A 23874-nucleotide genomic window follows, 5' to 3' on the forward strand; every position below is an offset into this window, starting at 1 on the left:
AAGATATACCCAACATGGTACACCAAGAAGCTCTGGATCATTTTCAATTAGTTTGGAGCCAAGATTTATTTTTAACAATAATCTTGACAAGATTGATGTGTGGGCTAGGAATGCACTTATTAAAGGGTACACGTACATCATCAATAGAGCTCGGAAGCTCTGATTGTTTTTAGTGATGCACAATAAGGGCAACTACTTTCAAATGCACTGATGGTTGGTACACTTTGGAGGCACATGACAAAATGCAATACATAAATAAACATTCATGATGAAATCAAGAGATAGAGGGCGTTGGTGGAAAGCAAGGTATTGCTTGATGGAGCATTGTCAAGATGTGTTTCGATCGAGAGACTTTCTAATGCTTTCATTTGTGTGTGCATCTTGAAGACATGTAGCACCAATACATATGAGACTTTTGTCATGGGCTTTGTATAACTCTTCTTATGCTATTATAGGTACCACCATTGTCGGAGGCAGCGATAGTCCCACTTGTGTATATGGAGAGAGAGAGAAGAGAAGAAGAAGAAGAAGAGAATTTTAACGTCGTAGGAAACTATCCCAAGAGACCTTAAAGAGCTATCCGACGAGGAGAGTTGAACTCAAGACTTGTCATTCAAGAGGGAAATGGCATAACCAATCTACCACACTTGGGTGATAGAAAGGTTATACCATTTTCCTCTTTTTATTAGCACAAACACACCCGCACACACACACGAGAGAGAGAGAGAGAGAGAGAGAGAGAGAGGGTGAAAATGAAACAAAAATCTCTCTCTAGAAGCTCACTCGATATCAATCCCAATAGCTTATGGAGTGAGTTATGAAATGTAAGCAAAAAGAGTGAAAAAGCTCACTCCACAGCTCAATCATCAATCCAAGTGGTCTATTTAGGGCAAGGTTGGGTAGAGACGAGCATGCGATAGTACCTCGGTCCTCAGATTCTCCTCTGTGCATGGCTTTGCCTTGCTCCTTGAACTCAAGATCTCTTGCATGGCTTTGCATGAACTATGACAACATCCATCATCTTTGCCAAAACTTCGAAAGGCCAAAATGGCATTTTGGACTACCTCAGTCCTCTGGTTCTCTTCTGTGAATGGCTTTGACTTACTCCTTGAACTCGAGATCTCTTGCATGGCTTTGCATGCACTATGACAACATCAATCATCTTTGCCAAAACTCCGAAAGGCCAAAACGACATTTTTTGACCACTTTGTCAGCTTACATAAAATAACTCAACATTGGTGATGAATATGAGAAAACTTTGTTATACCAAATTGGAGACCACGATAATTTCAATAAGGCAATGGGGCAAAATATTTAGAATCATCTTTTGTATGCAGATATTTCAAAAATAGAAAACGTATGGTTTAGAATCTTGAGAGGATCTGCAGAGTATAGAGAGAGACCTTCTCCTACTTCCTATGCCTTAGCTCTGATACCACTGAAAGCACAAGGGGAACTATGCATGTTTATCTACCCAACCACCTCATATTATGGGCCGCTTGACCTATCTTTCGGAGCCCCCCTAACATAGCATGCCTAGCTAGCGGTGCTTAGGACCCATGTCTTACCCTTGTCCTAGCATGTTATACTTTTTCCAATATCTTTGTTGAAACTTAATTTCCAAACATAGAAATGGATACCAAAAAGTCACCATTTTTCTCATTTTATTATTATATTATCATTATTTTATTCTAATTGATCATAGGAGGCATTAGGAATTTATTGAATAGAATTGGGTCCTTCACATTTTAAGATTGTATGAAATGTATATAAAGCTACTCGCAAGGAGAAGCAAGGACACTATTATGATGTGCTAAAATAAAATTGCGCACAAGAAGATATGGCATCAACAATTTGAAAGTTACATCCCTTCAAAATTATCTTCACATAGACAAATATGAAGTCATCATGTCATTTTGATAGAAGCTAGAAGTTTATCATGCTTCTCTTTTCAAAGTACACATAATTAAGGTAGTACAATCTTATCGTGAAATGAGCATGATTTTTCGATACAACCTAGAAACTATCCCAATGTCACAACGAGGGTATCAGGTAGATAAAAATCAAGGAAGGATGGTGATATGATGTGTGTGTAAGAAAATGGGCATCTAAAATAATGGTATCTTGTTTGAAAATTCACCAGGAAGCATGGGGACATACCTAAAGCAATCGAAGCAAATGGTCAACATTATAAACACCAAAATGATTTACACAAGTCTCGTGACATAGATTATATTGAAAATTATTTTGAAAGCATAAGTTTGAAGGTGGAATCCATAACCTACAAGAATGCCAATGTTATAAGTTTGTATAATGACTCTAAAACATTCATAGTCATTACACATTTCTCGTAATAATAATTATAGAAATTGCTTGGTTAACAATGTTTAGGTGAGCGAGCGTAGAGTCGATAAAGTCAATTGTGCACTATAGAAGTAAAGATGCATGTCTTAGAAGAGTTTTACATAACGTAGGCATGATATGCACACACAATCCAAGTAACCCTGGCTCGCTCACTTTTGTATCAATGTGATCGATACAAAAATTGGTGGTTTTCGCTAAAAGAGTCTCGTAATAATAATTATAGAAATTGCTTGGGTAACAATGTTTAGGTGAGCGAGCGTAGAGTCGATAAAGTCAATTGTGCACTATAGAAGTAAAGATGCATGTCTTAGAAGATTTTTACATAACGTAGGCATGATATGCACACACAGTCCAAGTAACCCTGGCTAGCTCACTTTTGTATCAATGTGATCATACAAAAATTGGTGGTTTCCGTTAAAAGAGTCAAAATGTAATTGAGCTTAAATTGAGCTTAAGCTCAGTTAAAGCAGAAAGTTTCTCTTCCCCCCCTGTCTCTTTCTCGCTCCCGCGCACAACAAACGCAGAGAGCGAAATCGGGCCTTTCCTGCGTACGTTAAACCCTATTTTTCATGCGTCGACGGGCTCCTACTGCAGAAGCAGCTCCTGCGGACATGGAGATTTCCCATCATCGTTTACGCAGAGGTGTCACTGCGGTTTCAAAGGAGGATGGAGAAAGTTTATCCTCCAAAAAAAGAGGGAGGGGTGTTGCGAAGCAGGAAATGTCTGAGGGTGATGGGAAGAAGCTGAAACGAGCTGCAGAGAAGTCTGACAGTGAACTTGAAGATAATGGTGCAGCAGATGATTCAGACGGACATGAAAGTGGTGAGGATAATGAAGGAAGCGGCGAGGGTTTAGGCGAAGGGTTTTATGAGGTAGAGAGCGTGTGCAAGAAACGTGTTCGTAAGGTCAGTGCCCTACCCCAGTCTTCTTTGTCACTGACTATATTCATGCTTTGCATCTTTCCGATGGTGCCTGCTTCCCTGCAATTTTTTTGATTTTATTTTTTTGCTCTTCTAGAAGAGACTCGTTTCTCTGTATGTCAGTGGGGTCGTGACAGGCTTAAAGCCATCATGTGTATAGTGCAATGAGTTTAAACAGGTTAAGGCAAGGTCTGTGCAACTTAGTCTAGGAAGGGGGAACAGGGTCTGAATGCTACTTTGAAGAGGGTGTAGGACTTGAGTGTACCTAGAAATTGTGGGTGCAAGCCTGTACAGTATATGATAAGGATGGAAGGAAAGTGTGTATCATGGTCAAATGAAACTTGTAACGTAAAACTTGAAACACCTGAAGGGTTCTGAATAAGGGGATAGAATAACCATTTAAGGTCCTGAAAGAAGATAGGTTCTATCTAACGAGTTTCTGGAAGAAAACAAGCTAAATTGTTTGCACAGGGAAGTCACAACATACTTGCTATAACGTGAAGACCCATGGCATATTTGAGATGCTAGCTCTTACTGTTTTATTATTTTCATTCATGGAATTTTCCATTAGGACCAATCACAGTCTATCATGAGGCATAACAGTCCTGACTTATGATAAACTCTTGCAACAATTTTGACCTATGATAACCTCTTTCTTTGTCTCCCCCCCCCCCCCCCCCCCCCCCCCCCCCTTTCTCTTCAAGAAAAATAAACTTGCATTACTAGTCCTAAAAGAGCCTCATAGATGCTCTAGGAGCTTGCTCCACGGGAAGTAAAAAGTTGAAAGATACATCTATGTCATAGGTCATGGGCAGGCTAGAAGCCAAATTATTTAATACAAAATTGTAGATTGTATAGTATAAGATGGGAGGATGGAAGCACGAGGAGGCAAATAGAAAGAAAACTCATGGCGAGAGTCGAGACAAGCTCTATGGGGCTATGCCTGCCACAAAGCGATAACGTGCGACGAGTTGACAGATCGTAAGAGGAGAGAAAAAGCCGTATCGGAACTGGTCTAGGAGAGAAGTGTGAAAAACGATAGGATTTGTGCTGCGAATCATGGCGGGAAATGCGGAGCCACACGGGTGCTGACATGACATCAAGACCTGCAAAAAATACATAGCAGGTTGTAATTTTTGTTTCGGGCTCTATTTCACGTGCTGGTTGCATCCGTAGCAAGCCCTCGAGCTCCTGCACGTGTAGGGCTACTTGCCCTTTGAATCGGACGAGATTTCTCGCGTGAAATCTCTTGGAGTTCACCTGTACTTGCGGGGGATTAGCAATTAGCTAATCCAGTACCTGTGCAAGAGGTTGCCACAAACTGATGACGTGGCATGATTACCCACGGACATAAAATGATGACGTGGAAGTGTTTGCTGTACGGACAAGCTGACGTGGATACTATATGGATTTTTCGCATTTTGCGTGGATAGTTGTTGACGTGGCAGGCTGTACGGATTTTCGCTAATCGCGCTGATTACTTTTTGGGCAGTTTTTGGACAAGATGCTTTTGAGTTAACTGTTTTTGGGGCTTTGCTTTGGCATCCCTTGTAAACTTTATAAGAGCCCCTGTGGCCTCACTCTGTAGGGCATCTCGACGTAGAGTTTGAGAGCAGAGGTCCCTCGGGAGTTGTACATTGCAATGATTAATGAAAAAGAAATATCGAAAGGGGTGCTAGACTTTGGGGCCAATACTTCTGGGCACGAAACTACGTTGGGCTGTTTCGACTCTCTCTCTATTAAAGTTCAGTGATTATGAAGTTTTTGTTCGTGTTGCTATTGATTTCTCGCTTGGAGTGTCCAAGCCTGCTACAGTGGTATCAGAGCACATGAAGATTATTCTTCTATGGAGGATCCAATCCTTTTTGCAACACACGTAGGTTTTTGTGAAAGAATCTTCGTGTCCCGACCTTGGACTTATTAGCTACTCCCACTCTTCATACATCGTGCATCGGGCGTGCTCCCATCTTCATCGCTCTATCTTACATGGCATAAGCCATAAAGAACTCCAGATTATTCATGGGTTCTTGCGGAGAATGTGAGAGAGATAACACTTCTCGGTGGGGAGGCAGAGAAAAGTCGAAATACTGCCCGGGGACTGATGAAAAGAATGAAGATTTGGGCAAATTTTTTGGCAAAAAAGTTTACCAAAACGGAGTATAAACGTCAACTGCAGGTTGGCATATGTATGAAAAGATTGATCAAGTACTCTAGAGACCCGAGATTTGCGAGACACCTGGAGAATTACCCGATTGATGAGATTTACTCGAGATGGTGTGAGGCCATTGATTCTCCTCTTAAGACGGAAGAAAAGCTGAAAGGACAGACGAGTGTAGAAATGCGGAACCTGTACTCGCAGAAAGAGATGGACAAGAACTCTTGAAAAGAAGATGAACCAGAGGACCACCAAAAGATAAGCCAAAGAGTTACAGAGTAGCAGCTGAGTGTGGAAGAAAAGGAAAGACGAAAGCTGGACGAGTACCAGATTTTGTGGGGACTCTCGACCGTGATCAAATGAACAGAAATACCGAACTTTGCATAGCACGGGGCAAAGTGCAAGACCAAGAAACCCTAATCTTCTTGATGGAAAAGCCAAGGCCAACTTCAATCGAATTGGCGGCCAGATTTGGAATTACGTCCAAGGAAATGGGGCCACAAGCTGAGGCTGTTCTAGCAGAACCGGGCTGGGATGTTGCCATTACACTGATCATTGACACAATACGTTTTCAGTGCCAGGCGTATTTAGGGCACAAGGACTTGTACATCATGCCTTTGGAAAGGGTGTGACGTCCTCTGAGGAATCCCTTGGTTCTCCCATGATAGTGCCGTGGTCGATTATAGGGCAAGGAAAGTCATATGGAAGAATGAGAAAGGCGAAGAGATTGTACTTGACAAAAAAATTGAAAGGCGAGTTCGTTCCACTTAATGAACTCCAGTTTTTTTTTGTGTATCCAATTTTCTTGAGAGAACTAAATGATGATTAAAGGTTGAATATGTCAGACCTCAAACCAGGAAAGACAAGATTTCTCAGCAAGCTCAGGCTGACTGTTTCTCTAAGGGCGTACCAGGCGAGTTGCCTCCTTCACGTCTTGAAGATCACATGATTGGATTCCCGTTAGTACACCACCGAACTAACCACCCTACAGAGTTAGCAGAGGCCAAAATAAATTAACAATGAACCAGAACATATTTCCACATAACGAGGATCGATGATATACTCGACAGACTTCAAGGTTCTACTTGCCGAATTGATATGAAGACTGGTTATCATTAGATCTGAATTACTCCTGGAGACGTCTACAAGACACCTTTCAAGACGACTTTTGGGATTTTCAGAGAGTTTTCAAGGCACTGCGGAAGCATAAATTGGTTATAAATGTGAAAAAAGCGAATTTTTCTTCCCTTAGATACACTTCTTGGGACACATCGTCTCAGCAGTAGGGGTAAAGATGGACCCGACCAGAATTGAGACTATTCGTCATTGGCCTAATTTGAAGAATGTTCATGAGGTTCGAAGCTTATTTGGGCTTGTGCTCATATTATCGGTGGTTCATTCGGAAATTTGCAGAGATAGTTTCTTCTTTGGATATGCTGACTCAGAAAGGAGTTCCTTTTACTTGGCACCGATAGAGATGCAGCCTTTCAGACTCTCAAAGAAAAGTTGACTATTGGACTCGTGTTGGCCTTATCAGACTTGTAAAAGCCATTCGAAGTTTACTGTGATGCTTATGGTCGCAGTTTCGGAGCAGTCTTGATGCAAGAAGGCCATGTAATTGCTTATGAGAGTAAGAAGTTTTTACGTCCTGAAATGGTTGCACATATTTATGAAAAGAGCTATTGACAATGATCCATGCTCTTACTCAGTGGCGACACTTTTTACTCGGAGCCTATTATACAGTCTTTACAGATCATCAAAGTTTACACTACTTCTTGTCACAGAAGCAGCTTTTGGAAAAAGCAGATGTGATGGGCTACCATCCTGTCACAGTTTCACTACCAGATTGTCCATGTTCAGGGGTAAAAGAAGTTAGTGGCAGATGCATTGTCTAGGAAGCCTTTGGTTCTGGCTATTTCCGCCATTCATCACAAAAGCTGAGGATATGGTTGATCAATACGTCATGGATTGTAACAGACTTGGACACTCCAAGTCAAGAATCAACCGCGACAGCACCAAATAACCACTTCAAAACAATTCACAGATCACAATAGATTTGCACTGGCCCGGCGGAGTTCCGTGCCTAGAGATATTGGCCCCAAAGACTGGCGCCCCTTTCGGTATTTCTTTTTATATTAATCAATCATCAAAGTACAAGAGAGCGGTTAGGGTTTCACTCTCAGACTCTGCGTCCAGATGCTCTGAGAAGTGAGGCACTCACCACTAATTTAAAGGTTACAAGGGATGCCCAAAAGCAGAGCCCCAAAAGCTTTTAAAATCAAAAGCATCAGTTCTCCCTCTCTCTTAGAGAGTCTTTTCTCTTTTTTTTATAAAAAAAAAGCAAAAGCAAAATTCGCGTCGCTCATCATTTTCCAAAAAAATAAAAATAAAAATTCCACCTCCGCGATTTCCGGAAATTAGGGTTTTTGGCAAAATTTAGGGTTTGCAGGAATTATAGGGTTTCTGGCAAAAATTAGGGTTTCTATTGTCCGCCACGTCATCACTTAGTGACATACCCCCCTCTTGAAAGCATTGTAATCGACCACGATTACGCCTGCAAAACCGACAAAAGCCATAAACCGTCTTAGCAGACACTGACTGTTAGTACCTACGTACTAGGAACACACATCTAGCACATGTACAAAATCGACAGTCACATCACACGACATCACAGGACATCACCAGACATCACAGGACATCACATGACATTCAACCTTTATTCGGATCTTAGACCATGATTTATCGGCAATGTAGCTAGCAATCACATCTAGGTCCAATCGGGACCTCATCGATGTCCGATTGACTAACCCCTATTGCAACCATGTCTATTCGAGATCAAGTAGACCAAAATGCTGCAGTCATTTCGTCTACCAGTTCCTGCACTCACAAGAAGTCAAGAACAAATCAGTATCATAATTAGGAATTCCATTTCATAAAGTCATCCAGCAGAATACTGTCAGCTCTCAGTATCCCTGAAGCTCAAAGAGACATCAGTGACTTTAGTATCAAAATCGAGGCATCTGTTGACAAAGGAGCGGAGTAACTCCCCTCTTGTGCATCCCACTGCACCAGATCTTCGGCCAAGCTGAGTTTCTGGGTTCCGTTTGGAGTAGACTATGCTAAACCAAAACATCGAGGTAAAGTTTCACAATCCGAGGAGTATCTGCTAGGTCCTCCTCCTCCATCCACTTCGCATCAAATGCAGGAAAGTTCTTGAACTTAACCAAGAACCGCCTTCAGACTTTACCTTTCTTCGTATCATTATGTGCCAAAATCTGTTCAGGAACAAGGATCTCCTCGTTTTCTTCCACTTTGGGTTGCTCATCAGGCTCCCCATCATCAGGCACATCACCCTTAACAGGGTTCAAGAGACTCACATGCAATGCATTGTGAATCCTCCAAGTATCTGGCAGTTTCAATCGGAAGGAGACATCATTTATCTTGTCAGTAATCTGGAAAGGTCCGTAGTATCACATACTAAGCTTTGGAAAAAGCCTCTCCTTTCCCTGTTTCTTTCTTAGGCGTGCCTTCTCAAAAGTAAGAGCACCCAATCATCCTCCTTCAGTTTCCAGTCGCGACGATGGCGATCCGCTGCCTTTTTTTGTCGTTCTTGAGACTCCTGCAAAGTCTCGCGAACCTTGGCAAAAGCCGTATCCAAATCTCGCGAATATTCATCCGCTTCAAATTTCTAATCTTTCGTGCTCAGGAAGGATGGAACCTTCGCAGCAGTTTCAACAATCTCACATGGCATCTTCCCCGTCGAAGAGTGTATCATGTTATTGTAGGCAAATTCCACCAAAGGTAAGTTCTTTTCCCATTGAGTCTTCTGATGCGAGATACAAGACTTCAATAAATCTAAAATCACTGAATTGGCAATCTCAGATTGCCCGTCAGTCTGCAAGTGGAACGATGACGAGAACTGCAACCGCGTGACAATGTTCTCCCAAATTGCCTTCCAAAACAAACTCATAAATCTGGGGTCTCTGTCGGAGACAATCGTCTCAGGCGTGCCATGTAATCGGAAAATCATCGTGATCATTCTGTATTCTCGGGAGATCAAAGAAAATGAAATCCATTTCAATATTTTCCGAGGGGCGGGTGGGTATGGGTAAAGGCTGTAACAATCCCTGTGCCTTATGCCTGTCAAACTTGACCTTCTGGCATACCAAGCAACTGCCCACAAACTCTTCCACATCCTTCTTCAGTCTCCGCCAAAAGAAATCTCTCTCTACCCCTTTCATGGTGGTAGCAATGCCGCGGTGACCCATAAAAGGTGGACAGTGGCAATCAATCATAACCTTTTCCCTCAACGGCTGTGTAACGCACAACATAGTCTTTTTCATCAAGTAGCCTTCCCGAAGGGAGTATCCAGCTACTGTCTCCCCATCCCGTATCCGTGTGAAAATATCTGCAAAATCTGTATCTGTGGCACACTGATCGACCATATCCTCGAAGCTCCTATGATGTATCGCGGAAATAGCCAGAACCAACGGTTTCCGAGACAAAGCATCTGCCACCACATTCTTCTGTCCCTGCACATGGACAATCTGGAAGTGGAACTGTGACAAGATGTTCACCCACCGCATCTGCTTTTCCGAAAGCTGCTTCTGTGACAAGAAGTAGCGCAAACTCTGATGGTCTGTAAAGACAGTGAAATCCGCTCCGAGTAGGTAATGCCGCCACTGAGTAAGAGCGTGGATAACCGCCAAAAGCTCTTTCCCATAGATCTGTGCTGTCATCTGCGGCCTAGAGAACAAACGGCTCTCGTAAGCTATGACATGGCCTTCTTGCATCAAGACCGCACCCAGACTACGACCACAAGCATCACAAAATACTTCAAATGACTTCTGCAAGTCCGGCAAAGTCAAATCTGGTCCTGTAGTCAATTTCTCTTTCAATGTCTGAAAGGCAGTCACCTCTGTGGGTCCCCACGAAAAAGGTACTCCTTTCTGTGTCAAGATATGCAAAGGGGAAGCAACCTCTGCAAACTTTCGTATGAACCGCCTGTAGTACGAACACAGTCCCAAGAAGCTTCTAACTTCATGGACATTCCTCAAATCGGGCCAATCACGGATAGTCTCTATCTTGGCCGGGTCCAGTCGCACTCCTGCTGCTGACACAATGTGTCCCAAAAAGTGTATCTCTAGTAGGAAAAATTCACTTTTCTTTGCATTAATCACTAACGTGTGATCTCGTAATGCCTGAAAGACTTGAAGCAGATGATCTCTGTGTTCTGCCTCATTCTTGAAGAAAACAATGATGTCGTCAAAGAAAGAAAGTGTCAACAAATAGCCTGTACTCTCGAAAAATCCTGTCCATCATCCGGTTAAATGTCGCAGGAGCATTGGTTAAGCCAAAAGGCATCACCAAAAACTCAAATAACCCAAAAGTCGTCCGAAAAGCTGTCTTGTAGACATCTCCTGGCGCTATCCTGATCTGATGATATCCACTATTCAAGTCAATCCTGCTAAAGCACGAGGATCCCTGTAACCTGTCGAGTATATCATCGATCCTAGGAATCGGAAATCTGTTCTTGATGGTGATTTCGTTGAGAGTGCTATAATCCATGCACATTCTCCAAGATCCGTCTTTCTTCAAAACCAACAACACTGGAGAGCAATACGGTGAAGTACTAGGCTGGACAAGACCCTTTTCCAAGAGGTCTTTCACTGAGTTCATAATCTTTTCATTCTGTACTCGGCTCACACGATAAGGTGGCCGATTCGGTGGCGTGCTTCCAGATCTCAGATCAATGGTATGATCTTCAGGCCCTCTCAAAAGCAATCGGCATGAGCGTGGAGAAAAAAAAATCTTGGCGTTCTTTTCTTCAGGTCAAAACATATTCAATATCCATCGTTCAGTTCTCCCAAAAGAATGAGTAAGAAAACTGAAGTTCATCAAGTACAATCTCTAAGCCCTTCATTTATCAAAGTCACTTTCTCGGCCCGGTAGTCAACCACGGCGTAGTTCTTGTGGTACCAAGGGATCCCGAGTAGAACGTCACTCACGTGCCCTGAACACCCCTGTCATTGCAAACGAAGTTTTCCAATGCTCGGTGTAATGGCAACATCCCATCCGGGTGCCAGTCAAACTACCTCCGCCTGTGGCATCAGTCTGTCGGGCGTAGTTCCAAATCGAGCCGCCAATTCCAAGTGAAAAGAAGTTGGCCTTGGCTCCTTCAAAAGAGCTTCCTGATCCTTCGCTTTGGCCCGAAAGCGGCAAAGTTTGTACTTTCATTCATTAGATTCGGTGCAGGTCCCACGCCATGTGGTACCAGTTCTGCTTTTCTATCTGCCTTTTCTGCCACATTCCTCAGCTACTCTCGAACTCTCAGACCTGTCGTCGTTTTTATCATGCTGTTCTTTCTGTGCCGTATCAGGGCACTTCGCGGAAATATGTCCATGTTCCCCGCATCCAAAGCACTTCCCCTCTCTGATGAAGCGAGCTCTCTCCTCAAGAGTAAGCTTGGGTCGTGCATCCTTTTTTTTTTTTCTCTGGGTTGCTCTTTTTTCATTCTACTTTCATTCCCAGAAGTCTGTTCGGCTCGTTGTGTCATGGCCTCATCTGTGGGGTAAGTCAGACTGCCAGAGTGAATGGCAAAGCCCCGCTTCGCATGACTCATCAACTCCTGAATAGAAGCTGACTTCTGTTCCAAGCAGTGATCTCGGATCTCTGTAGGTAGACCCAAGGTAAACCGCTCAATCTGTTCTCTGAATGAGATCTTCTTGAATGAAGAGGCGGGTAGAAAAGAGCTCCAGAATCTTTCACAATAAGAATTCACTGTATCGCTCTTGGTCATCCGGAGATGGTTCCAAGCAGCTCGTATATCTCGCTCAAACTCTTGAGTCAACCAAGAAGAAATAAAAAGCCTCTTGAATTTCAGCCATGTAACTGGCACAGTCTTGCTTAATAGAAGCGTGGACCACCAAGTACGAGCATTCTCCTTAAAGTAAGAGGCAGCTCTCCGAATCTTGGAGTGCTCTGAATAGCGTCCTCCTGCGAAAGCGATGTCAAAGACAACCTTCGAAGCATCTGAGTCTCCTGAAAAGTATCAAACTTGATCGAGTGGCCACCTTCCTTAAACTCTCGGACTTTCTTGCTTTTATCTTCGAGAAAGTCATACTGGTTGGCTTTGTAAAAATTCTTCTTGTTCGCATAAAACTTTCCGTCATCGGAATCTGAGCTGTCTGTAGACGAGTCCTCAGTAGAACTGTCAGTCTCTGGGCGAGATTTAGCCTTCTTTGCCTTGCCCTTTCCAAAGCGTTGCTTCTTGCTTCGCTTTTTACCTTTTCTGTCTTCTTCGCTCGAATCCGAGGAGCTAGAAGAACTGTCAGAAGAAGAAGAAGAAGAACTGGGTACTCCTTCAAATCGAACACGCTTCTTCTGTTTCTTTGCCTTGTCAAATGTCAACCGACGATCCAAATATCCCGGGAAGTCAGTGCCTTTCTTCTGCTTTTTGCCGTGCTTTTTGGCTTTCTTTTGCGTGTCAAAAAGCTGAGCAATCTGTGCATCAACCACGTCCTCCAGTTCCTTCTCCGTATATTTCTTGGAGGCAGAAGGTTTCTTGAGAGCGGGTTTCGGGAGTGGTGTTGTGGTTCTCTGCCACTCCATCTGTACCTCTTCCAAAGAGGTCTGGTTCATATATTTTGCCATCTTCGGGTCCTTGGCAAAATTGAGCATCATCTTTGTTGCATCGCCGATCAACTGGTGACGCTCTATCTCTTGCCGCTCCGCTTAAGTAGGCCAAGGCGGGCCATACTCTGCCTGAATCTTCGTTGTGATCCCAGCCCGCATCTCCAGATGCAGAGGGAGTCGACTGATCATTGCCTGAAGCCATAGGTGCCGCGGGAAAAAAATTTCGGGGATCGGATTTCCCATAGAAGAGAAATTGGCTGTGCTCTGATACCACTGTAACAGACTTGGACACTCCAAGTCAAGAATCAACCGCGACAGCACCAAATAACCACTTCAAAACAATTCACAGATCACAATAGATTTGCACTGGCCCGGCGGAGTTCCGTGCCTAGAGATATTGGCCCCAAAGACTGGTGCCCCTTTCGGTATTTCTTTTTATATTAATCAATCATCAAAGTACAAGAGAGCGGTTAGGGTTTCACTCTCAGACTCTGCGTCCAGATGCTCTGAGAAGTGAGGCCCTCACCACTAATTTAAAGGTTACAAGGGATGCCCAAAAGCAGAGCCCCAAAAGCTTTTAAAATCAAAAGCAGCAGTTCTCCCTCTCTCTTAGAGAGTCTTTTCTCTTTTTTTTTATTAAAAAAAAGCAAAAGCAAAATTCGCGTCGCTCATCATTTTCCAAAAAAAAAAATAAAATTTTTTAAATAAAAATAATCCGCCTCCGCGATTTCCGGAAATTAGGGTTTTTGGCAAAATTTAGGGTTTGCAGGAATTTTAGGGTTTTTGGCAGAAATTAGGGTTTCTGTTGTCCGCCACGTCATCACTTTGTGACATGGATCTTGACTTTGTTGATTTTTTTACTAGAATTTAGGATGGGGAGACAATTTTAGGCTATTCCATCCGGGATGGCTATTTGACGCGGAAATTGATGTTGTGTTACAAAGCCTTTTGAGGGAAAAAGTTTTGACAGAGTGCCATTGTCCACCTTTTTATAGGCCACCGTGGTATAGATACCACCTTGAAGGGTGTGGAGCGTTACTTCTATGGGCTGAGGCTTAAAAAGGATGTGGATGACTTTGTTCGCAGATGTTTAGTATGAGACACACAGACTCTTACAACCTTTATCCAGTCCCACCCGCCCCTGGGAAAGCATTGCTATGGATTTCATCTTTGATTTCCCCAAGACTTAAAGTGGACATGATGGCATTTGGACAGTCATCAACACATTCAGTAAGCGGGCTCACTTCTTTACGATAAAGAAGACTTTTAAGACCGATCATTTGGCAAAAGTGTTTGTCTCATAGATTTCCGAATATATGGCATGCCCGAGTCCATTGTTTTGGACAGAGATCCCTGATTTACTAGGTTGTGTTGGAGGGAAATCTGGGAGAACATTGGCACGCGTTTGCAGTTCTCATCCTCGTTCCACCCGAAGACAGATTGGCAATTTGAGATAGCCAATCGATGGTTTTTAATTTGTTGAAGTCTTGTTTTTTGGATTAGAAGATTTAATGGGAAAAGTACTTGCCCTTGGTGGAGTTTGCCTACAACAACACATGGGGAAGGCGCCATTTGAAGTATTCGAGGGTGCTAAGAAGGTTCCTCAATTCCTAAGCACCTACGACAAGATTTTTCTAAGTAGATTTTTGAAAAAAAAAAAGTCTAGAAGGCATGGAAGGCCATCTAGCCGTTCGAAGGAGGAGAGCTCGTCCTCTTTTGACAATGACCAGATCAACAAGAAAACCAAGGAGTTCAAGGAAGGGAGTCAGGCTATCAGGTTTGAGACGTTTTCACGCTACCATGACACCCATCGAGCCCTTGAGTTTGTACGAGAATTTGATGTCCCCTTCTCTTGAGGACGGTTCTCAGGAGACTCCAGAGTGCGAAAGGCGGCATCTTACTTGAAAGAAACTGTATAGACATGGTGGTCTACTCTGTTACGCATAGAAGCATCTGCACGTGATTAAAATTCAAGACAATTTTTACGTCAAATTGGATATCAGATGAATATGCAACAAATGTCATCACGGCTTGGCATCACTTGAAAATGAGTGAGAACCATACATTGGATGACTATTGCCAGGGTTTTGGGATACTTATTTTGCCAATGTCTTCGTTTCGGACGATTACTTTGAAAGACCAGATTGAGCGGTTTTGCTGTGATTTGCTAAAAGAGATTCAAGACTGTTGTCTAAACCAAAAGTCTGACTCTATTCAGAGACTTATGCAACATGCTAAGGAACGATTTGGAAAGCATGCCGACTCCATTGACTTATCTTACGGACAGGATAGTATCCACCTCAACAAGGCAAGAGTCCATTAGATTGAAAAGAATGAAACATGGGAACTGTAACAGACTTGGACACTCCCAAGTCGAGAATCTACCGCGATAGCACAAATAACCACTTCAAAACAGTTCACATTTCACAATTGATTCGACACTGGCCCGACGGAGTTTCGTGCCTAGAGATATTGGCCCCATAGACTTGCGCTCCTTTCGATATTTCTTTTTATATTAATCGGTGTTCAAAGTACAAGAGTGCGGCAGGCACTCACACTCAGACTCTGCGTCCAGATGCTCTGAGTTGTCACGATTGTGACTATGTTAACAGCAATACATCTACTCCTAATTGCAGATACGCGAAGTGCCATGCCAAGGAGGACCCCTGCGCTTGGATGGTCACACCCCTTCGCCCAAAGGACGTGTCTCTTCGCCAAAAGCCACACTCCTTAGACGATTGGTCACACCCCTTCGCTCTACGGGTGCGACTCTTAGCCCAATGGTTGCAGCTCTTCGCTGAAAGGATGTGTCTTTACGTCTAAAGTCGCGTCTCTTCACCATGAGACGTGTCTTTTCATTTGTGTCTCTTCGTCTCCTATATAAGGAGCCTATTGTACTCAGTTTTCAACAAGTCAATCAATCAAACAAAGAGTCTTCTAAGTCTTGTTCTAAGTTCAGTTTCTTAAGTCTTAATCATGAGTTTAAGTACTTAATTAAGGATTAGCGACTAGAATCCTTACAGTGGTATCATAGCAAATTTTTTCCGGGACCCGAAGGTTGTGAGCCTCTCACCCTCGCCGCTACACTCTACCCCTTCTCGGAGTTACATGGAAGCAGAAGAAAGGTGGTAGGCATGTGCATACGAGCATATGAGGTAACCTAAACCTTATTTCTCAATTTTGTAAACAGAAAACTGAACACAGATGTGTGTGCGCGCGTGCACGTACCCGTGAATGGTGATGCTGGTGGCCTTGCTGTTGCCCTTTCGAGGGATGTACCCTTTGGCTGCCCCTTCGTGTTCGCACCCTTTCCCGCCGGCTTGCCTCTACGTGCTCGCACCCCTTGGCGTATGATCTGCTGGCTGCCCTTGCCTTTTGCTGGCTGCCCCTTCTGATTTTTTTTGCTGGCACCCCTTCGTGGCCACACAAACACTCGCACCCCTTGCTAGTGGAGAGACTCACCCCTTGGGGTATCAAATCACACACGCCCCAAGCAGGCAACGTTTTTTTTCCTCAAGCGGCAACTCACAGAAATTCTTACGCTGGCTGTTTTGGTTACGTAAAAAAACGACCAGCAGCGTTTCATTTTTTTTAACGGAAGCTATATCTCAAGTAAGTGGCCACTTAAAAAACCTCCAAGTGCGTGCCAAACTTGACCGGCCAACCCCAGATTATTACTAACCAATATGAATGCACCCTTGGACAAAGTATTACTTGCTTAAAAACAATCCCCAGCATGACATTTCAACGCAACAAACTACCTTTCGCCACTCTCCCACCCAACACAAGTGCTGGCAGTTTTGGCCTCTTGCAACTGCATTCTCGCGGCAGGTCCACACACTTGCTATGGCCGACGAGCACCAGTGGGCAGATTTCCGTTGCATCTCGTACATAGACGAGCTTCCTGACCCCAAGTTGCCGGTGTACTCTCTCTCGGCACCCAAACTCATAATCATTCCCGATACCCGGAGCCGAAAGCGGAACCAGCACCCGAACCAGAAGTCGTCATAATTCCCGATTCCCTAATTCCAAAGCCGAAACCGTTCCATACGCAGTTTCTGCTCCCGAAGTATCAGTTTCCGGTGAACAGTCGACATGGCCGAATCACACAATGACGATGACAATATTTTACCCGAGGATCCAATAGCAGTTATCAAAAAGCAGATGACAGCAATTTCATCAAGCCTCGCATCGATTCACACTCGCTTGGATCATATGCAAATACAAACCTCTTCTCAGAGTCACCCAACAACTTTTCGGAAAATACATGCATCTTCTTCCGACGCTTCAGTGGTCAACCAGGAAGAACCACTCAAACATAAGCCTTCGGAACCGAAATTTTCTCACCCAAAGCATGGTTTCTCAGAGACAACTAGACGCAAAGTATCATCGTGCGAGCAGCAAAAGTCTCAGCGTGAATATTCTTGGAAAAGTTACAATTCTAAGCAGCAAACTTCTTATTGGAATCATCAGCAACAAAAGCAGCAATATGAAGCTTGCAACAGATCATCAGCAATATGAAGATGGGCTTACTTAGTGGCACATATATCTGACCCTAGTCGAGTACTCGGTCGTGAATGCCGCGACGCTGGACAAGTTCCCCCTCGCGAGCCATGCCCCTACATTTAAGTCTTTCTTATCTGATGGTGATTTATTGATCCTTTCCTTGTGTAAGAGGATCCTTCAGAGGTCTAAGAGGCAACAGCTCCCCCGACCTCCCCCTTCTCAATTGGAAGCCTTAATACCCGCTGAGAAAGCTGAAGATTCAGAAGATTCCAGTTCTTATGTGACAACCAACGAACACATAACCCCTTCTTTGGCCGTGATCCAGGCAGGAAAATTCGCCTCGTCACTGGCCTTGCAGAATAAAGTCTTTGTCTCTAAACAGATACCAGATGCTATGGTGAATGATAATTCTTCAAACTTGAAGACTCCAGTCCTTGCCTTCAGTGGTGCAAAGGATAAAGCGGATACAAACTCTTGCAGCACGACTTCAGTCGCTGCAATTGAATCTTTGGACACAACTTGTTTTGTTGATAAACCTTTACAGATGGAAATACCTCCAAAAACTACTCTGTCTCAGTCTACGACATCCCTTCAAAAGGATTTTAATGTTCCAAACAAACCAATGGAATACTTTGCAAATTTTCAACCAGTGGTCATCACTCAACAAAAAACTCAAGTCAGTTTACCAATAATTTCACTCGAAGCAGATAAAGATCCAATCTTTTCTTGGACAAAGCTCGAAGTTACAAATAACTTTGACAAAGGCACTTATCAAGTTGCAGATATGATCAGTTCTCAGTTTGACAAAATAGTCAAGGTCAATAACAGTGCCATGATGTGGGACTTAACAGAAAGAGCTTTGGATGCAGAAGCACAACAACAATACATTTCTTTCTCCCGGAGTTTCTACAACTACCCTGGGTTTTATTTAAAGAGGGAGGGAATGTCACGATTGTGACTATGTTAACAACAATACATCTACTCCTAGTTGCAGATACGCGAAGTGCCATGCCAAGGAGGACCCCTGCGCTTGGATGGTCACACCCCTTCGCTCAAAGGGCGTGTCTCTTCGCCAAAAGCCACACTCCTTCGACGACTGGTCACACCCCTTCGCTCTACGGGTGCGACTCTTCGCCCAATGGTTGCAGCTCTTCGCCGAAAGGATGTGTCTTTACGTCTAAAGTCGCGTCTCTTCACCATGAGACGTGTCTTTTCATTTGTGTCTCTTCGTCTCCTATATAAGGAGCCTATTGTACTCAGTTTTGAACAAGTCAATCAATCAAACACAGAGTCTTCTAAGTCTTGTTCTAAGTTCAGTTTCTTAAGTCTTAATCATGAGTTTAAGTACTTAATTAAGGATTAGCGACTAGAATCCTTACATGAGTTATGAGGCCCTGCTTGCTTATTTAAAGAATACAAGGGATGCTAAAAGCAGAGCCCCAAAAGCTGAAAGCAAAAGCTCTTCAATAATAAAGCAATTCAATAAAGTTTTTTCTCTCACAAGCCCTCCTGGGGAAATAAAAGCAATCCCCAAAAGCTTTCAATGTAGCCAGCTTTGCATAGAGAAAAATAGCCAGTTTCCATACGTTGCCTACCACATCATCAGTGCTTTTTTTTTTTTTTTGGTGAACTGCACCGCAAAATGCGGGCCTGTTCGTACGATGCTACCACGTCAGCACTGCCGTTGCCAGCCAGATCAACATTTCTTCTTCTGCAGCCAAGTCAGCATTTCAGCCCGCCACAGGGGTCCTTGCCAGGGGGGTGTGTGTGTGCACTAAGCAGCCACGTCATCAGTTTGTGACATACCCCCCTCTTGAAGGCATTGTAATCGCCCTCGATTATGCCTGCAAAACAGATAGAAGCCATAAACTGCCTTAGCAGACACCGACTGTTAGTACCGACGCATTAGGAACACACATCTAGCACATGTACCAATCGACAATCACATCACTTGACATCACAGGTGTCACGAGGACGTGGCAGTTATTAACCATGTCACAAAGATGTGGCATCTGCTAACCTTGGTTGTTGGTTTCTTTCCAATGGGGTTTATTTTATTTGTTTTGAGACCCTCTTTTTGAAGTAGCAAACGGTCGGACATTGTATGGCCAATGTGAACGGTAGTTTCACCCGCAGACGGGAAGTGGTCGGCACTGGAATTCGTATGGTAAGAGAATGTCGAGGCTGAGAGCAAGATCATATACGTCCCCCCGTGGCACTTAGCAAGTTGGTGGATACTAGGAAGCGAACTCAATTAAGGCGTAAAGTCAATCTGGGACTACCAACAAAAAGTATCCGACATTTGGGCCACATTGCACTTTTGGATGCGGTCCCAATGAGGATAGATGGTCAGAAGACCAGTGGGAGCCCAACGGAAGCATCTCCTAAAATTTAGGGAACTGCTATTTTGGGCCGTGAAATGTGTTCTCGTCATTACCTCTGGTATGACTAGGGGAATATTTTACAACTTTGCCGCGAAGTCAACTGGGCAACCGGTCAGGATATTTTTAAGCGGCGAACCAGAAACGGGAAAATGCTTGTAAATGCGCCAAGTGTCATATTTTCATGGACTTTCCTCTTGCAGAAGAATTGGCGCTGAATTTAGAGAAGGGAGAGGCTTCATTTGCAATCTGTCACAGGTTAAGAGCTATGGAGTGCTTCCTTTCCCTCTTATGTACAGTGCGGTGCCAGGAGTGATGCCCTGCATGCTACGCACTGCCCTCTCTCTCCCCTACGAGCAGTATGTTATGCCCCACTAGTGGGCTTTTCATTTGACCAATGTACAGTTATGTGGGTTCATGCGCGATTGCCGAGGCAAGAGCCTCTTGCACAGGTATTGGATTAGCTAGCGGCCAATCTCCCGCAGGTAGAGGTGAATTCGGAGAGGTTTCACGCCAGAAATCTCGTCCGATTCAAAGGGCAAGTAGCCCTACAGGTAGGTAAGGTGAAGAAAATTTTTGTATGAATTGGAGTATCCACTGGTGCGGGAGCTTGAGGTCTTGCTACTGATGTGACCGGCACGCGAAACGGAGCCCAAAACAGGGAATTACAGCCTGCTGTGTACTTTTGCAGGTTTAGGGTTTCGGCCCTAAACGGACCCTAATACCCCCAGGAGGTTCGGGGACGCAAGGGGACCGCTGTACAGGTGAACTGGCGCATGTTCAGGGCAGAAAACAGAGAATTCAGCGTGCTGCAGATTCTTGCCAGGTTTTGCAAAGTGTCCGTATGCGTCGGGAACGTCACCTATTGCGTGGGGATACTGACTGTGAAGCGTCCTAGTACAGTTATGTTGCCGAAATCGGGCCAGAACAGGTGTTTCTTAGCCTAGATTGTGCGGGGCAGCTTGTGGGAGATCACAGGTTTTATTCCCTTTGATAAAGAATAAAGAAATACCGAAAGGGGCTCCAATTTTGGGGCCTACAGGTTGCCGGTGTCTGCTCGGAGCATTCTAGCTTCCGAGCTGTGTGTATTCAAGTGTTAAATTCCTGTCGCAGGTTTCATTTGCAAAGTGCTCTCTGTGTGTGTCTAAAGTAAAGAATTTCGGGTGAAAGCCAACGCCTACCACCCTACGGCCCGGTTTCAACAGGACATCAGATGACAAATCACATTCAACATTCATTCGGATCTTAGACCATGCTTTATCGGCAATGCAGTTAGCAATCGCATCTAGATCCACTCAGGACCTCATAGATGCCCGATTGACTAACCCCTATTGCAACCATGTCTATTCGAGATCATTTAGACCAAAATGGTGCAGTCATTTCGTCTATTAGTTCTTGCACTTAAAAACAAGTCATGAACAAATCAATTTCATGTTCAGGAATTCCATTTCATAAAGTCATACAGCAGAATACTGTCAGCTCGCAGTATCCCTGAAGCTCAAAGAGACATCAATGACTCTAGTATTCGAATCGAGGCATCTGTTGACAAAGGAGCGGAGTAACTCTCCCTCTTGTGCAACCCACTCCCCCAGATCTCCGGCCAAGCTGAATTGAGGGTTTTATTTGGAATAGACTATGCTAAACCAAAAGCTTCAAGGTAACGTTTCACAATCCGAGGAGTATCTGCTAGGTCCTCCTCCTCCATCCACTTCGCATCCAATGCAGGATAGTTCTTGAATTTAACGAAGAACCGTCATCTTACTTTACCCTTATTCTTTCTGTCCTTATGTGCCAAAATCTGTTCAGGAACAAGGATCTTTTCGTTTTCCTCCACTTCGGGTTGCTCATCAGGCTCCCCATCTCCGGGCACATCACCTATAAAAGGTTTCAAGAGACTCACATGAAATGCATTGTGAATCCTCCAAGTGTTAGGCAGTTTCAATCGGAAGGAGACATCATTGATCTTTTCGGAGATCTGGAAAGGTCCATAGTATCTCACACTAAGCTTTGGAAAAAGCCTCTCCTTTCCCTTTTTCTTTCTCAGTCCTCTGCCTTTTCTGTCTTTCTTGAGATTTCTGCAAAGCCTCGCGGACCTTGGCAAAAGCCGTGTCTAAGTCGCGCGTATACTCATCCGCTTCAAAAATCTTTTCCTTCCTTCTTAGGAAGGGTGGAACCTTCACAGCAGCTTGAATAATCTCAAAAATGGCGCCTTCCCTGTTGAAGAGTGTATTGTGTTGTGGTAGATGAACAAAGAGACGGGGTGCCAAACTGTTCATGAAACACATGCAAACAATGAGAACGAATCCTTCTCTTTTGATCTAGAGCAATCAAATTTGGCAATTCACAACGGAAATGCCCATGCTTCGTGCTCATACTTTCATGTGCTCGTTCGGAAACTGTGTCATGCCGAGGAAGAGACATGGAATGTGACTTCCTTACATACATACTTTTCAGCTTTTCATGAAAAATCCGCATACATTCGTGCCCATCCATGAGTGAAACGTGCTCAACATACAATATGTCATGCTGAGGAAAAGGGATCACATAACGATGCTGACTAAAATACTGGAAACGATCACGAATGAAACATTCGAACAATGAGTGCGTATCAATCATGCGAACACAATACTTCCTGTGCAGGTTCTTTAGACCTAGGCTCGAGAGCCAAGATCGGTTCTTCCTGAATGATCGAATCGTCCTGTGGGGGTTCTTTGGACCTCGACTCGAAAGCCAAGATCGGTTCTTCGTGATTGATCGAATCTGCAACGAGGTTAGCTTCGTTAGAAAAAGCATCCACTAACACATAATCCTTGTGAACAATCACATCATCTTCATGCAACTCATCATGCTTGGGAGAAATTGCATCTTGATCATGCAAATTATCATGCTTGTCATTGACATCCAAATCATCATGCTCATCATTTTCAATCAAATCATCATCATGCTGCTCACAATCATGCAAATCCTGTGTGTCATGCTTTGGAGAAAAAGAGAATGAGAGAGTCTCCTTCTCATGAATCCGTTCAATCTTGTCCTGCATATTAGCAATGAGAGATGGAGAATGAACAATGTACTCTCCATGAATGACAATGGGAGAATCACTTTTGGCATTGAGAGTGAAAGTGTTAGCCTCCCAATCAATGAGAGGGTTAGTATCATGAAACCATCGAATGCCCAAAATCATATCACATCCTGAGAGAGGAGAGACAACAAATCTTCTCGTGAAGGGAGCTTTTTGAATTGCAAACAACACATCAAGGCACTCCTCCGTGATGAGAGCGTCCATACCGGGAAGAAAGCCAGAGACCTCGATAGGAGATCTCTGACTAACTTCGAGGCGGGCTCCCTCAACAAGAGAGGGACTGATCACATCATGCATACTACCTGGGTCAAACAATATGACAAAACGTTGCCCCGACGTACGACCATAACATTGAATGAGAGAATCATCAATGGGAGGGTCATGAGAAACTTGGGGCACACTCGTGTTATCATTAATTGCATTGACAGAGGAAGTGGGTTCTGTGGATTCTTTAGATTCATTCGATTCAAGCTTAGGACATGTTCTTTTTATGTGACCCTTAATGTGACAATGAAAACAACGACCTTCCTTAGAATAAGTGCTTTGCTCTTCCGACGTGATGTATCCTCCTACAATTCCTTGTGCTACCTTTTCATCTAGAGTAAGCTTGGTTTAGAAATTGTGTCAGCCTTACCCTAAGATTCATTAGAAGAATTCTTTTCTGAGAGACTGGTGGAAGATTGGTTAGAAGAGTTACCATTCTTACCATTCTTACCGTTCTTACCGTTTTGAGGGTTTTGAGAAGTCTGCGAGGTACTTGTGAAAGTCTTGTTTTCCTTAGGCTTTCCCTTGTTGTGCTTCATCTCCTGTGCGAGAGCAATCGCTACCGCC

General features: G+C 43.9%; 1 protein-coding gene across 1 annotated transcript in view; it reads left to right on the top strand.

Moving 5' to 3' along the window:
* The first annotated feature begins 2824 nt into the window (after positions 1-2824).
* LOC147455422 (putative chromo domain-containing protein LHP1) overlaps positions 2825-23874 on the top strand; it is a 64573-nt gene continuing 43523 nt past the window's right edge. Inside the window, exon 1 of the mRNA XM_086514200.1 lies at positions 2825-3269. Coding sequence (XP_086370326.1) covers positions 2934-3269 — 336 coding nt within the window. The 5' untranslated portion in view covers positions 2825-2933. The remainder of the gene's footprint in view (positions 3270-23874) is intronic.

The sequence above is a fragment of the Adiantum capillus-veneris genome, chromosome 6 (genome assembly GCF_014529385.1).
Source record: "Adiantum capillus-veneris isolate H3 chromosome 6, ASM1452938v2, whole genome shotgun sequence".
NCBI classification, from domain to species: domain Eukaryota; kingdom Viridiplantae; phylum Streptophyta; class Polypodiopsida; order Polypodiales; family Pteridaceae; genus Adiantum; species Adiantum capillus-veneris.